This window comes from Zalophus californianus, chromosome 10, assembly GCF_009762305.2.
Source record: "Zalophus californianus isolate mZalCal1 chromosome 10, mZalCal1.pri.v2, whole genome shotgun sequence".
Taxonomy (NCBI): domain Eukaryota; kingdom Metazoa; phylum Chordata; class Mammalia; order Carnivora; family Otariidae; genus Zalophus; species Zalophus californianus.
Window position 1 is genome coordinate 95,271,717 of NC_045604.1, and position 14,466 is coordinate 95,286,182.

Consider the following 14,466-nt stretch of genomic DNA (forward strand, 5'->3'; position numbering starts at 1 on the left):
GGGGGCCTGCTTCTCTCTCTCTCTGTCTCTCATGAATAAATAAATAAAACCTTTAAAAAAAAAAGAAAAGAAAAACAAAGCGGGTAGCCACGGGGCAAGAGCTTTAAAACTCCCTGACGGGGCGGAGGGGTCAAGGAGCTTAAGGGCCAAACAGCGTCCACAAGCTTGTTACTGGGAATCTCAGAGGATAAGATTTCAGTGAAGTAATAACGGCAGACATCAGCGGGCAGAGGAGTGAAGGGGAGAAAGAGCGAGGGTGGCTATTTCTTCCAGGAAGCACAGCCCCAAGTGGCACAGAGGGATCTAGGGTCACGGGGGACCCGAGGTCAAGAGGTGGTCCTGTTGTGAGATGGCTGAGTCATGAGGGCTGAGGAGAGAGCACCCGCAGGAAAGAGCGGGAGGTGCCGGGAGCTGGGCCGGAGAAATGCGGCGGGGGGGGGGGGGGGGGGGGGGGGGGGGGGGGGGGGGGGGGGGGGGGGGGGGGGGGGGGGGGGGGGGGGGGGGGGGGGGGGGGGGGGGGGGGGGGGGGGGGGGGGGGGGGGGGGGGGGGTGGGGGGGGGGGGGGGGGGGGGGGGGGGCTGGGCCGGGGCAGCAGCTTCTCGTTGCATCTGAGCTGATGGAAAGGGTAAATAGATGTGGCAAAGCTGCAAGCGGAAGGAAGTCGGCAGCTTTTCCCTGTTCTGTGAAGTGGGGAGGGAGGGAGGTGGGAGTGGGGACGGGCTGGAGAATGTAAGAGCTCGGATTAGCCACTCCGGGGAACTGGATCCCCCCCCCCAGCCTGGGCAAGAGAAGGAAAGGCACTGATCCAAATGAGAGCCGGCTGCTCTGCCCAACTGTGCCAGGACTGCGGACCCAAGGGAAAGAGGAAGGTAGGCCCCTGAGCAAAATCAGCGCCACTGAAAGTGGAGTGCAGAAGGTGGAGGCTTGGCGCGGGGCTGACACACAGACCAGTGTCCAGGCTCTGACTGGTCCCCCCTGGCTCAAGGCAGCAGAAGGCCTGTGAGGCTCTCTGGGTGCGGATCGGTTACCTGCCGAAGGCTTCCACCATCATACAACGGGGCTGTAGAGACTTGGTCCTGATGTCACTGGTTATGTTTTTCCTCTCCTTGAAGTACCGGCATGAGCCCTGGATGCCGTCCTTATTCTCTAAGATCATGTGAATGGGGTAGACATCCTCCAAAGCAACTGGATCCCTCCGGGACTCCAAAATTCCGGTTTCCAAGTCAATCTCTTCATACCTAAAAGGGAGAAAGAGACAAATACCAAACCACAACTCAAATTTTCAAATAATACATACTTGGCTCATTCTTCTTTTCTTTCTTTCTTTCTTTTTTTTAATTAAAGATTTTATTTTTAGAGAGCTAGCGCTCCAGGAGGGAGGGAAAGAGGTAAAGAATCTCAGGCGGACTTCATGCTGGGAGCCCAACACAGGGCTGGATCTCACGACCCTGAGATCATGACCTGGGCTGAAACCAGAAACCAAGAGCCGGATGCTTAACTGACAGAGCCACCCAGGCGCCCCTGGCGCATTCTTCTGACAACCTCCCACTGAGATCAGAGAGGAGTGAGCTCACTCGGTCCTCCAGCCTTGCAAATGCAGATTAGAGCAGCATTCCTGCCTTTCTACCCCAGAGAACACAGACCTTTCCAGGGTCCCCCAAATCCATTCCAGAAGCTGAATGCTAGAACCAGAACCATCTTACTGGCCCAAGTCATGGCCTTTCGGTTTCCCTCCAAATCCAGTGCCTGCAAATCTGTTAACAATTTTCACCTCGGAATCCTCAGTCCTGTCTTTTCCTCCAAACACCTTTAATTCAAGGAGATCCAAATCAAAGTTATGACTGCCTCTCCCCGTCTCCAGTGAAGTCCCTCCTTTCCGCTTTCTCCCAGTTATGTCGTATCAATGCCATGGGGACAACTTTGACTTGCGTTTCTTCCCTTACTGAATTAGCCAAGTTTGTAAGGCTTTCCTTGCAAACCCTGCTCACAGCTAGTCTAGTTGACGCTAAAACCCACTTCTATTTATCAGCTCTTTCCCTCCTCGCCTTCTCTGTGACCTCTGCCCTGCTTTACTCTCCATTCCCAAATCACATCTTGGGCCATCTGCCTGGAGGCAGCTGTGGACTGCTGTCCTCTCTCCAGTCACACCTTCCTAGGCTTCTTTGACCTTCCTAGTTGACCATCCAGCCTTTCCATGTAGGTGCACCTGAGGGCCATGTCTTAGTGGCTCCCATCACACCGCATTCTCTTCCAGGGATGATCCTGGCCCACAGCTTCAATATCCAACCATATGGATGACTCCCCATGTCCAGCCCCATCCCTCCCTCTGGCCTGCTTTCGCCCATGAAATCACATGTTTACTAAACAGAATCTCCACTTGGATCACCCAAATGAACCTTGAACTCAATGTGTCTCAAAGTACATTCAGCATCTTGCCCCCCTCCCCCGAGACTCAACCACCTTGCTGCTCTTCTGTGTTCCCTACTAACAGTGAAGGACATCAATATTCACTCAGGAACCCAAATATCAGGAACCAGAAGCCATTATCCCTGATGCCCCCCTCTCCTTATACCCCACGTCCAGTCACCAAATCCTCTTGATTCTTCTGCTTCATTATGTCTTGATTCCATTTGCTTCTCTTATTCTCAGCTGTACTACAGTAAGCAAAACTGATGTGGGGAAACAAAGGCAAGAAGAAAATTTCCTTATAACCTGCAGCCCACTGTCACTTAAGGCAGGAAGAGTATAGTTCCTCCAGGAAGCTCCCAACTGTCTTAAAGTTAAGGCTTCTCTAGAGGGAAGAACCACCTTAGCTTGCAAACAGCCAGGCCTCCAGGGTCCTGGTGAGTCTTCTTTAGCATAGGAGTCCTTTTGGAAACCTCCCTTTGTCTTTACTTCCCCCAACTTCAAAGTGTATAAATCAGTCCCTCCTCACAACCCCAGTGTAGCTCTTTCTACCTAGAGGGCCCTGTCCCCCCGCTTTAACGAAAGCCTTCTAGCACCAAAGACTCCTGCAGAATTCTTTCTCCCCCATTGGCTCCGAACTCCAACCTACAAACCACGTCAAAACCATGATTGGTTGTTTCTGATTGGATTACTAAAATCTCTCACCTTCACAGTTTGCCCTCAGTCTGACCCTCCTTTGGGTGGGGTGGGGGGAGGGGGGAACTTCCAACCGTTCTTTTGATAAAGGATAAACTCTTAAAGTGGATTAAAAGACCACTGATTACCTCTCCAGTCTAATCTGGTTAAGGGCAGAGAGGATTCTGTACCCCAAACTTCAAGGATTCAAATTCTGGGTTCTGCTCTTGCTAGTTGATAATCTTGAACAAGTCGCCTATCCTCTCTGTGGCCGAATTTCCTCTTCGGGAAAATGGGGGTGATAATACCCACCTCCTAAGGTTATTGTAAAAATTAACTTGCTATATGTCAGGATCTTAGCAAGTCCCAGCTCACAATAAACATATGCAAGTGCCAACTATTATTCCCCATTCCCCATCTCCCAATCCTACACTTCAACCAAACTTAACTTATTTCTCTTCCTTGAGGCTTTCACATTTCCTATTCTCTCTCCAGAATACTCTGCCAACTGGCCACCTAAATCCAATCTTTAAGTCTTGTTTTGGACAGTATTATCTCTGGGAACTTCTGTCAATTCGGCACAACAGCAGACTCTATAGTGACAGACTGCCTGGGTTCAAATCAACACTCGGTCACTTATAATCTCTGTAACGTTGGACAGGTTACTTAATCTACGACTCCGTTTCTTCTTCTGCAAAATGGGGAAGATAACAGCTCCTATTGCTGAGGATCAAGTGAGTTCAATCTCCTGAAGCTGCCAGAACAGGAGCTTATAATATAGTTACCAGGCCAAAAATAAGCACTCAATAAATGCTAGCCGCTGTTGTTATTATTACTACTGCTAAACGTGCTGTTATGCAGATCTCTAGTTGCCTCAGGCTCTCTAGCCCAGCACTGAATGAATGCCCCACAAAGAGTGGCTAAACTCAACGGTCTCCAGTCTTGATCTAAACTGACTTCCTATCCACCACGAAAGAGGAGTACTCTTTGAAGCCTGAAGAATAACCCCTCCCCAGTCCTGCTCACCACCATCCAAACACCTACACGGACCGAATGGGACATCACTAGACGACCCCAAACTCCACCAGACGTCCGAGCTCTACCAGGCCCGAGGGACCCCCAGCCACCCTTACACGGCGCCCCCCATCAGACTCGCGGTCCTCCCCCGATGCCACTCCTTTCCCCCGCCCCCTCCCATCAGAACCTGGGCCCCTCCCAGCGCCATCGGACGCCGGGCTCTGCGCCCGCCCGACCGCCCGCCCGCCTCAGGGCCAGGCCGCTGACCGGTCCTGGAGCTGGAGGTCGGGTCGCTCCCGAGGCTCTTCATAGAAGCTGATGCCCGGGTGGGTGGCAAGGGCCCGCCAGAGGAACTCCTGCGTGTAAGGCTCCAAAGGCAGCGGGAAGGGAGGCACTCGCGTCTCCAGACGGCTCCAAAGCGCGGGCAGACACAGGCCATCAAGCCCCTCCAGGGCCACCTCGTCCAACAACGACTCCAGCGCGTCCATTGCTACTTCTGTTTGCAGCTCCCCGGGCGCCTGCGCACCAGGACACTAAGGGCCCTCCAGCGCGCCTGCGCACAACGATCGGCAGCCCTGGGAGGCGGGTTGGACCTAGAGATAGGAGGAGGAGTTCCAGAGCTCCGGCGTGACGTCATGACCTTTGGGGGCGGGATCAGTCCGCGGGACTCCACCGCCATTGGTCCGGAACCCCGCAGTAACCAGGGGAACTGCAAACACTGTAGGGGCCGCTTCCGGTTCGAGCACCCGGAACCGCCGCCTCTAGGGATGGACGGTGAGTGGCCGTGGGCCCCTCCGGGCGGTTGGGCAGTTATTCTCCCATATCTCCCTCGGCTCCCTCGGAGAGAATCCTAGGAAAGACAGCCCTTGGCCGCCACTGCCTGACCCAGGGTGGTCTCTGGTCGGAGGGAAAGGGAGCCCTAGTGGTCCGGGATGGGAAGAAGAGGCTGGGGGGGAGTGGTCAGTGGTTTGGCCCCTGTGCAGAGCTGTGTTGGTGTAGGAACCCGGTACAGGCCGGGGGCTCAGGAGAGGTTTAGAGTGGAAAGAGGTAGAAGTCTGAAGGGGGGTCTTGTGTGTCTTCCTCGGGTGTGGAACTGTGAAATCTGGGAGTTGGTATGGGGGTAAGCGTCATCCTGGGGAGTGCGGTCGTCAGCTACTGGGCAAACGGAGTTGGTAAGGTGGGTGGACCAAGTCGAGGGCATACTCTTTTTCTGAGCTTTGAGTACTGTTCAGTGCCAGGAACTCTGCAAGACTGTCAGGTAACACGTCGTTAAGCTTCATAACAGCCCATTGAGGTCAGTGGTGTGATCCTGTTTTGCAAATGAAGAAACTGAGGCTCAAAGAAGTTAAGTTAACTTGCCCCAAATCAAACAGCCAGCAAGCGGCAGAGTAAGAAACTCAGACACTCTGCCTCTGGAGCTGAATTATAGAGCTTTGAGATTTGGAACGGATTTCAGAGGCCCTTCATTCCAGACGTTGCAAATGGCAATATCTGCAGGGGCAAATCTGGTGGGCTGGATTGGGCTGTGACTGAAAATCAATTCCCTTTCTGAAAGGAAAGCTTCTCACTCAGTTCCAACCAGTTATTTTCCTGGGGCACTTCTCTAAATACCATGACACGCAATCAGTCTGAGGGCCAGATGTCCAGATGCCGCCTGTGGGCCACTATTTAGGGTTCCCTGATTAGAATCATGGAACTGACCATTCAAAATAATCTAAAAATAGGCTACTCTAATCTCATTTTGAAGGTAGGAAGACTAATGTCTAGACAGACTGTTAGGATCTGTGCTAGAATCCAGATCATTGTTCTCATTTCACCACCATCCCTTACTTCTGGGAATGTGTTCCTTGTACCCACTTAATGCAGTGTGGGGGAAAAATTTTTTTTAATTCAACAGTCTGATATGTACTTAAAAGACATCTTTGCCCTTTGTACTTCAGAGGTACTATAAAATGTCATTTGCAGTTTGCCTTGTGGAAAGATCAATGTAACATTGCTACAGAACAACAGTTCTCAAATACTTTTGATCTCAAGACACCTTTACGCTCTTACCTCAAAAGAGCTTTATGTATAGTATATCTATGATATTTACCGTATCAGGAATTAAAGCTTATAAAATCTTAAAACATTCATTTATCAGTTACTTAAAAATAACAGTAAATTTGGGGCACCTGGGTGACTTACTTGGTTAAACATCCAGATCTTGGTTTCGGCTCAGGTCATGATCTCACGGGTTGTGAGATTGAGCCCCGCATTGGGCTCCACACTCAGCAGGGAGTCTGCTTAAGATTCTCTCCCTCTGCCCCTCCCCACACTTGCGTGTGCTCTCTCTCTCTCTCAATAAAATAAGTCTTAAAAAAATAACACTAAACCCGTTACTTCTGAATATAATTAATAATTTTAATGAAAAATAGCTATGCCCCCCCTCCAAAAAAACTAGTGGGAAGAAGGGCGTTATTTTACATTGTCTCAAGTCTCTTCAATGTCTGGCTTGATAGGAAATAGACTCTCATTTCTGCTTCAGCAACCAAATTGTTGTGACTTTTGGCTAATGTATATGCAGAAAGTCTGGCCTCATAGATTTTAATGGTAGACATTCTTTTTTGATACTACACCAAAACTTAGCAAGTGGTAGTTTCTTGAAGGGTATGTACAGTGTACCATCTGAAACCAGATTGATGAACTTTTGTACTCTGTTACATTAAAATCCATTGATTTATCTTGCCCTTTTTTCAGATATTTTGCCCATGTATGATTTTATTACGTTAGGCATTGGTCATTTGGAAAATGTTGGCTTACTGAGTTATGCAGATCTTCCACATGTTGACATTTCAAATTCCATTATGTAATACCAAGTGGAATGTCATTATACAATATCAAGAAAATCCCATTTGTTAATATCACCACCTATCTCATTTTTTTAGAAAAAAGTTTAAGGTGCTAAACTCAAGGTAGTAGAAACAAGTTTTCATTTGGGCAAAAAACACTATCAGTTGTTTCCTTGAAAAGACTGACTCACTTTTTTTTACATATTGAGAAAATGTCTGTGAAATACCCAAATCTGAATAACCATAGTTTGTTAGTTATGCATTCAAGTAAAAATGGCATTCTGTACGTATGTGGCTAGTTCAGCTGGTAACTCAAACAAGCACACAAGTGTTTTCTTTGGCTTATAGCAGAAGTGCTTGATGTGCACTTCCCATTGTGTCACACAGAATATTAAAAAGATGTGTACTCCTGAGGTGAAATTGAATAAAATTAATTTTTACAATTTCGTAAGGATATTCTTAGGTGAAAGTGATTTTGTTGTTGTTGTTTTATCATGAATACATGATAAAGAATATAATGATTACTAGGACAGTTTGGTGCCGCTGCCTTGTAGCAGCTCAGGCCACAAGCAGTTTTACCTACTGTTGCTTTCCCATCATCAGTGCAAATATCAACACAGTGAAGATGTCTTAGAATTGTGATGAAAATAGTTTTGTCCTTGTGAACCCCTCTTCCTCCCAGAGTCTAGGGAAAACAGTTTGAGAAACATCGCTATAGACCATTTTCTTTCTTTTTTTGAAGATTTTATTTATTTATTTGAGAGAGAGAGAGTGAGCAAGAGAGAGAGAGAGCACACACACAAGCAGGAGCAGAGGGAGAGGGAGAAGCAGACTCCCCACTGAGCAGGGAGCCTGATGCGGGGCTCCATCCCAGGACCCTGGGATCAGGACCCAAGCTGAAGGCAGACACCCAACCGACTGAGCCACCCAGATGCCCCTAGACCATTTTCAAGAAGTCAGTTCTGTCATCATCTTGCTCACTCCTGGAGCATTATCATGGCCCAATCAAGGCACCTGTTAATTTTCAGATTGGTTACAAAAAGGAAAAATGTGTTCTCTTTAAGAAAGCATTTGCCTGTGGCACCTGGGTGGCTCAGATGGTTAGGCATCTGCCTTCGGCTCAGGTCATGAGACCACGATCCTGGATTGAGCCCCGCATCAGGCTCCTGGCTCGGCGGGGAGTCTGCTTCTCTCTCTCTCCCTCTGCATCTCCCCCTGCTCATGCTGTCTTTCTCTCCCTGTATCTCTGTGTCTCAAATGAATAAATAAAATCTTAAAAAAAAGAAAGCATTTTCCCTAAGATTAGATTTAGCATTCAAAGGATCCCTTTTCCATTACAATTTTTAAAACTGAAAACTAGGGCGCCTGGGTGGCTCAGCCGTTAAGCATCTGCCTTCGGCTCAGGTCATGATCCCGGGGTCCTAGGATGGAGTCCTGCATCGGGCTTCCTGCTCGGCAGGGGGCCTGCTTCTCCCTCTCCCACTCCCCCTGCTTGTGTTCCTGCTCTCGCTATCTCTCTCTCTGTCAAATAAATAAATAAAATCTTAAAAAAAAACAAAACTGAAAACTAAAAATTTACACAACAGTTTTATAGGCACATACCTGTTGGGTAAAGTGAAGCATACTGTGATGAACTGTGAGTCTAGCCAACTAGATAAGCCAAGCCTGGCCTTGTTAAAAAAAAATGTTTACTTCCCAAACTTACAAAAGCCTAAGTATCTACCAAATATCCCCAAACTGGATTGTAATTTGGTTGATTCTGCATGGCCAAATCACCATGGTTTTTCACAACATTTTTCCTGGCCCATTGGTTTTGATTTGGGGCACGTTTTATCTGGCCCTGCAATGCGGCATGATGTAATGTTGATATAATTTGGAGGGCTGTATACCGGTGGATTCACATCTCAACTATGTTCTCTTGACCTCTCTGAGCCTCAGTTTTCCTGTCAATAAAATCGAGCTGATGATAAGGCTTACTTTGTTTTGTCTGGTAATCCACTGGTGAATTCAATGAGACTATGCATGAACGCACTTAACAGCAAGTCTGGCATGTAAAAAGTGCTCTGGCGTGGTAGCTAATGCTGTTAATTATCTGCAAATGGGCAGACTTCAGCTGGCAGACGAGGGAGGAGGGAATCTGCTGAAGCTCTCTAGCAAATAATAATCTTTGTAATTAGCTCACTGTTTGTTTAAAAGAGAAGCCGACGTGTGACATTTTTCATTTACCTGAAAGTAAACTGGCAACATGTGAGTCTTCTGCTATGAAGTGTTCACCTTTATGTTAAAGTCACATTTCCTCCAGTGCTTTTAAAATACGAGATGGTTCAAGAAAAAAATATTTCTACTCAGTTTTCAAGGAACATAATAATTAGACAAAAGTTCAGCACATCAACGTAATTAGAAAGGATTTTAAAGCTGTTCATTTGCTTTTGCTCTCCCCAGAGCAAATATTCAACATTTCCCCCACTTATCCTGCTCATTTGCTTAGTACACTTTCTCAAAGAATTAATAATGCCAAGATGAAATTTAGCCTAGCTTGTCTAAATAATCCCAAACTGCAAAATGGGTGACGGTTGAATTAGTAAGGTTTTGTTGAAAGTACACTGTCAGCATGTCTGGTCTCTTCTGTTCTGGTATGGTATTCACCTGGGCTCCCAGTGATTTGTCGATTTCTCTTACTACTTAAAATGAACTAAGCCAAAAATGATGTAAAATAAAACAAAGCAAGCATTCAGCAGGCAAAATAAATGTGTGGTCCATGGAGTCTCTATGTCTGTTTGTCTTCCTTCCTTCTTCACGCCCATCCTTGAATCTGATTCATTTCTTTAACTCTTGTATTTCTCAATGTTCATCTCAACCTATGATTTTTAGCTTACAGGAAGTTGACACACTATGTTTTGCTTATTCTTCCTTAGGACATTCATTTAATAACTCCACATTTCAGTGCTTTCCGTGTGCTAGAACCCAGAGATATCAAGATAAGACTGGATCCAGGTGAAGGGTAGATGGGAGTTTATTGTATTCTTCTTCTTCTTTTTTTTTTTCCCTTTTAAAGTAGGCTCACCATGGGGCTTGTACTCATGACCTTGTGATCAAGACCTGAGCTGAGATCAAGAGTCGGATGCTTAACTGACTGAGCCACCCAGGCGCCCCTCCTTGCATTACCTTAAAACTTTCTTTAAGTTGATTTTTTTGAACATAGAAGTTAAAAATATTTTCATCTTAAAAAAAAATTGTGATGTAGCAAATTTGAAAATGAGTTCTTTATATCAGAGGTTACAGATTGGGGGCCTCTGGATGAATCAGCCCACAATCATGTTGCCTTGGCCCGTAATGTTTGATTTTTTTCAATTTTTGAACGAGTTGTCAATATTGAAAAATTGAGGGATTTCTCATAAATATCTGATTGTGGTATTTTCTTAACAAAAATCAATAAAGTCTATTAACACCGAACACAGAATCAGAACAGCTTCCTCATAGCTGGAGCTAAATGGAGACCACCCCTTTAGCAGGGAGGTGCACTTTCCAGGATGCCACAGCACCTCCCTGACTGGCCCCCCTCATTGCATGTGTTCCCTGCTTGGGCCCCAGAGGCATCTGAAGTTACCATCCTGCTCTTGTACTCACTTGGGCAATTTTGGAAATCCGTACGGGTTATTATTGCGTGGCACATTGTGCTATATATGTTTGTTCTCTTCGTTTTAATCTGAAAGAAAAAAAGAAGGGGGACCTATTCTCTGCCCTGAAGAACATCATAGTCTGGTGAGAAAGCCAGTCATCAACAGCTAACTACAATCCAACAGGGGAGTCCCTAGAAGATAGCATTTGTAAAGGTCTTCCCCTTTCTCAAAGCAATCTGGCTCCCTGCCTGCTTTTATAAATAAAGATTTATTGGAACACAGCTATACCCACTTGCATATAAATGCATACAATCTATGGCTATTTTCATGCTTCAGTGGCAAAGTTGACTAGTTGTGGCAGAGACCATATGGTCCATAAAGCCAAAACTCTTTACCATCTGGCCCTTCCCTGGAAAAGTTTGCTGACTCCTGTCATAGAGGATCCAGTTGAGTTTTTTTTTTAAGATTTTATTTATTTGTTTATTTATTCATTTATTTATTTGACAGAGAGAGTGAGAGAGCACAAGCAGGGGGAGCAGCAGAGGGAGGGGGAGAAGCAGGCTCCCTGCCGAGCAGGGAGCCCGATGCGAGGCTCAGTCCCAGGACCCTGGAAGATGCTTAACCATCTGAGCCACCCAGGTGCCCCTCCAGTTTGATTCTTGAGACAGCTCCATATGATACTGACTATCATTGGGCCCATTTATACCCCACAGCAGGTAGCAGAGCTAGGACGCAGCCAAATAAAGTGTACGCTCTAGACTTTGTATATGTCTAGAGTATGTCAGCAAAGACCTATCTCAAACTTGGCCCCATCGGTGTGTGGCCAGGTTGTTACACTTGGGAAGTGAGTCTGTGGGCAAGGCCTACCCCTTAGGCTGGTTTAAAAGGCATGGCCCTTGCCTACCTCCTTGGCTCCCTTGGGATCTGACCCCGTGGCTGCTCTTCTGTTTCCAAGTAGGAGAGGGCTTACAAGGAGCAACGTGGCTAGTTGGAAGGAGGAGCTTGGTGCTGTTTACAGTGCACTTTATGTAAGAATAAGGAAGTGTCCATTGTCCTCAGCAGCACCAGACTCACTGCTGTTTGCCCCATGGATTTGAACAGCTTGACCCTTGTAACTTTAGCACCTTGGACACAGCACCTTAAATCAGAGAATTTTCCTGGGGAAGCCATGTGCCTCCCTTCCCCTATCCCTTGGTTGGTCTGCTGGCCTCCAGTCTCATGTTTAGATACCCACCCTGCCTCATGTCCAGAGGCATTATAGTGGGCTGAACTGGGTCCATTGATGTGTTTTTATGTATTTAAAAATAGTGATTTCTCATAAAAACCTGGATTTTTCAGTCTCTCCATGGAACGGTGCTTTGGCCCTGTTGGGCCTGCATTCCCACAAAGCCCCGGTCCTCCAGCACTGAATGTTGGTCCCCCTTGACCTTGAACATGTGATGACAGTTTGACCTCTTCTGGCCAGTGACGCTGGTCATCAAGTGCCTTTTTCTTGCATTGAGAATATTAGCCTAAGCCTCTAGGCATCTGAAATTTCAACCGCTGCCCAAGCCACCTCGGGAAGTTGGCCATTTCTTGAGCACACCGTATTCTTTCCCATCTCCCTGCCTTCCCCTTGCTGTGTTCCCTGCCAGCTGTCACCTGCAAGTCACCTCCACACCGTGGATTATGGTGTCTGATACCACCTGCAGAATTAACTCCTCCCACATGCTGGGATCCCATGGCCCCCTCGTGTACCCTGCTGTATCACAGGTACTGGGCTCCATGCCTTTCCTCTTCCTTGAGGATAGAGACCCACTCTCGTTCTTTTGTATACCCAGCACTTGGCCCAAGGACTGACACAGGGAGATGTACATGAGTGTTTGCTGGGCTGACATTGTAACCAGGAAAAAGATAAACTGATTTGTCCCTTAGCTAATTGCTGGCTGATCTCCATAAAGCAGGCAGGGAAAAAAGCCCTTGCAGCCAAGCCTACAGGACAAGCTTCCAGAGATCTCAGCTGGTTCCTCTTTCGCTAATGATTAAAGTATGGTCCCCCCAGACATTGTCCTTTGGAGTAGTTCAGGTGAGTCCTAATAACATGCCTTCACCTAGCTACCTTTACAATACCCCCAGCCACTGTTGTGATCCTGTTCTCCCTCTACTTTTCAGTTAGTGTTCCTGTCCTCCCATTTTCTTTCCCAGCAAGGTCACCATCACTCCCACCTCCTGCCTCATTTTTGACTCTGATGCTACCTTAACCACCCTTAGCTGATGGATTCTCTGGGGACAGCCCTTGACTTAACATGTCATTGGAGGATAGGAGGATTACTGGTGAATGCAGCACCAGGCAGGAAGTTGGACCACCACAGATGCCTGGTCATCAATCCATGCAGGGACAACCACGCTCTTAAAAACTCTGAGTGACTTTGCAACGCAGTGTGTGTGCACATCTGCGTGTGTGTGTGTATGCACGTGCACATGCATGTGTACGTGTGATCTCTCTCAAGACTCCCAAACTATTTAGGGGTGCTTGGGTGCCTCAGTTGGTTAGGTGTCCAACTCCTGGTTTGGGCTCACGTCATGATCTTAGGGTCCTGAGATCAAGTCCCGCGTTGACTTGGCACTCAACACAGAGTCTGCTTGTCCCTCTCCCTCCCCTTCTGCTCCTCCCCCAACTCACTCAAGCACTCTCTCTCAAATAAATAAATAAATAAATAAATAAATAAATAAATAAATAAAATCTTCAAAAAAAAGAATCCCAGGGGCAACCTGAGTGGCTCAGTCCGTTAAGCATCTGCCTTCAGCTTGGGTCATGATCCCAGGGTCCTGGGATTGAGTCCCACATTGGCCTCTCTGCTCAGCAGGGAGCCTGCTTCTCCCTCTCCCTCTGTATACAGCTCTGCCTACTTGTGCTCTCTCTGTCAAATAAATAAATAAAATCTTTAAAAAAAAAGGATCCCAAACTATTTAGATACTTTTTATGAACCTACCTAAAATCAAAGAGAGTTAGTTCTGGAAGAGACTTAATAAATCTAGTCCAGGGAACTTGATAGATTTGTGAACTCTAAGGATCCTATGCAAGAATACAAGTTTAGAAGCCTGCAGGGGGCACCTGGGTGGCTCAGTCTGTTGGGCGTTTGCCTTTGGCTTGAGTCATGATCCATGGGTGCTGGGATTGGGCTCTACATTGGGCTCTTTGCTCAGTGGGGAGTCTGCTTCTCCCTCTCCCTGTCACTCCCACTGCTTGTGCGCTCTCTTTCTCTGTCAAATAAATAGGTAAAATCTTAAAAAAAAAAAAAAAAAAAGAAAGAAAAGAAAAGAAAGGAGCCTGCTGGGACCAGGCAGGTAATATAAGTGTCCAGGGTCTATTTCATTATGCTGCTTTATGTCAGATTCTTTCAACACCTATATACACTTTGCATACCTGGGAATATTCCTCCGTTTCTTTTATTATTATTTTATTTTTTTAATCAGAGAGAGAGAGAGTGAGCACAAACAGGGGGAGTGGCAGGCAGAGGGAGAAGCAGGCTCCCCGCTGAGCAAGGAGCCTGATGCCGGACTTGATCCCAGGACCTTAGGATCATGACCTGAGCCGAAGGCAGCCGCTTAACCCACTGAGCCACCCAGGTGTCCCTATTCCTCAATTTCATAAATAACTCAGTCGTCTACTAATTCCTTGAAGTATGTGGCTTCCTCCATCCCTCCATCGTCTGTAAAATAGAGATAATAGTTGTCCCACCCCCTGGAGTTATTGTGAAAATTAAAAGCGTTCATGGATGCAAAGCCCTTAGATCAGGACCTGGCATACAATAAGTACGTACGTGTTCGCTGCAGTTAGGATGATGACAATAATGATTCTCACTTTCACTGGAGATGTGGACACAAAGACCTTCACTTTAATCTTTACTGTAGGGGAAAACCTATCAGACCTGCTGATA

General features: G+C 47.0%; 2 protein-coding genes across 3 annotated transcripts in view; one reads left to right on the forward strand and one right to left on the reverse strand.

The window, feature by feature from the left end:
- The window catches only part of GTF3C1 (general transcription factor IIIC subunit 1), a 71,586-nt gene extending 66,974 nt beyond the window's left edge, over positions 1-4,612 (reverse strand). The window contains exons 1-2 of the mRNA XM_027609858.2: positions 4,366-4,612; positions 1,029-1,238 (exon numbers count right to left, since the gene is read on the reverse strand). Coding sequence (XP_027465659.2) covers positions 1,029-1,238; positions 4,366-4,586 — 431 coding nt within the window. The 5' untranslated portion in view covers positions 4,587-4,612. The remainder of the gene's footprint in view (positions 1-1,028; positions 1,239-4,365) is intronic.
- A 38-nt stretch (positions 4,613-4,650) lies between these two features.
- KATNIP (katanin interacting protein) overlaps positions 4,651-14,466 on the forward strand; it is a 188,084-nt gene continuing 178,268 nt past the window's right edge. The window contains exon 1 of one of the 2 annotated variants that reach the window (XM_027609862.2): positions 4,651-4,872. In XM_027609862.2, coding sequence (XP_027465663.2) covers positions 4,734-4,872 — 139 coding nt within the window. In that variant the 5' untranslated portion in view covers positions 4,651-4,733. The remainder of the gene's footprint in view (positions 4,873-14,466) is intronic. The other variant, XM_027609860.2, reaches the window with a different exon arrangement.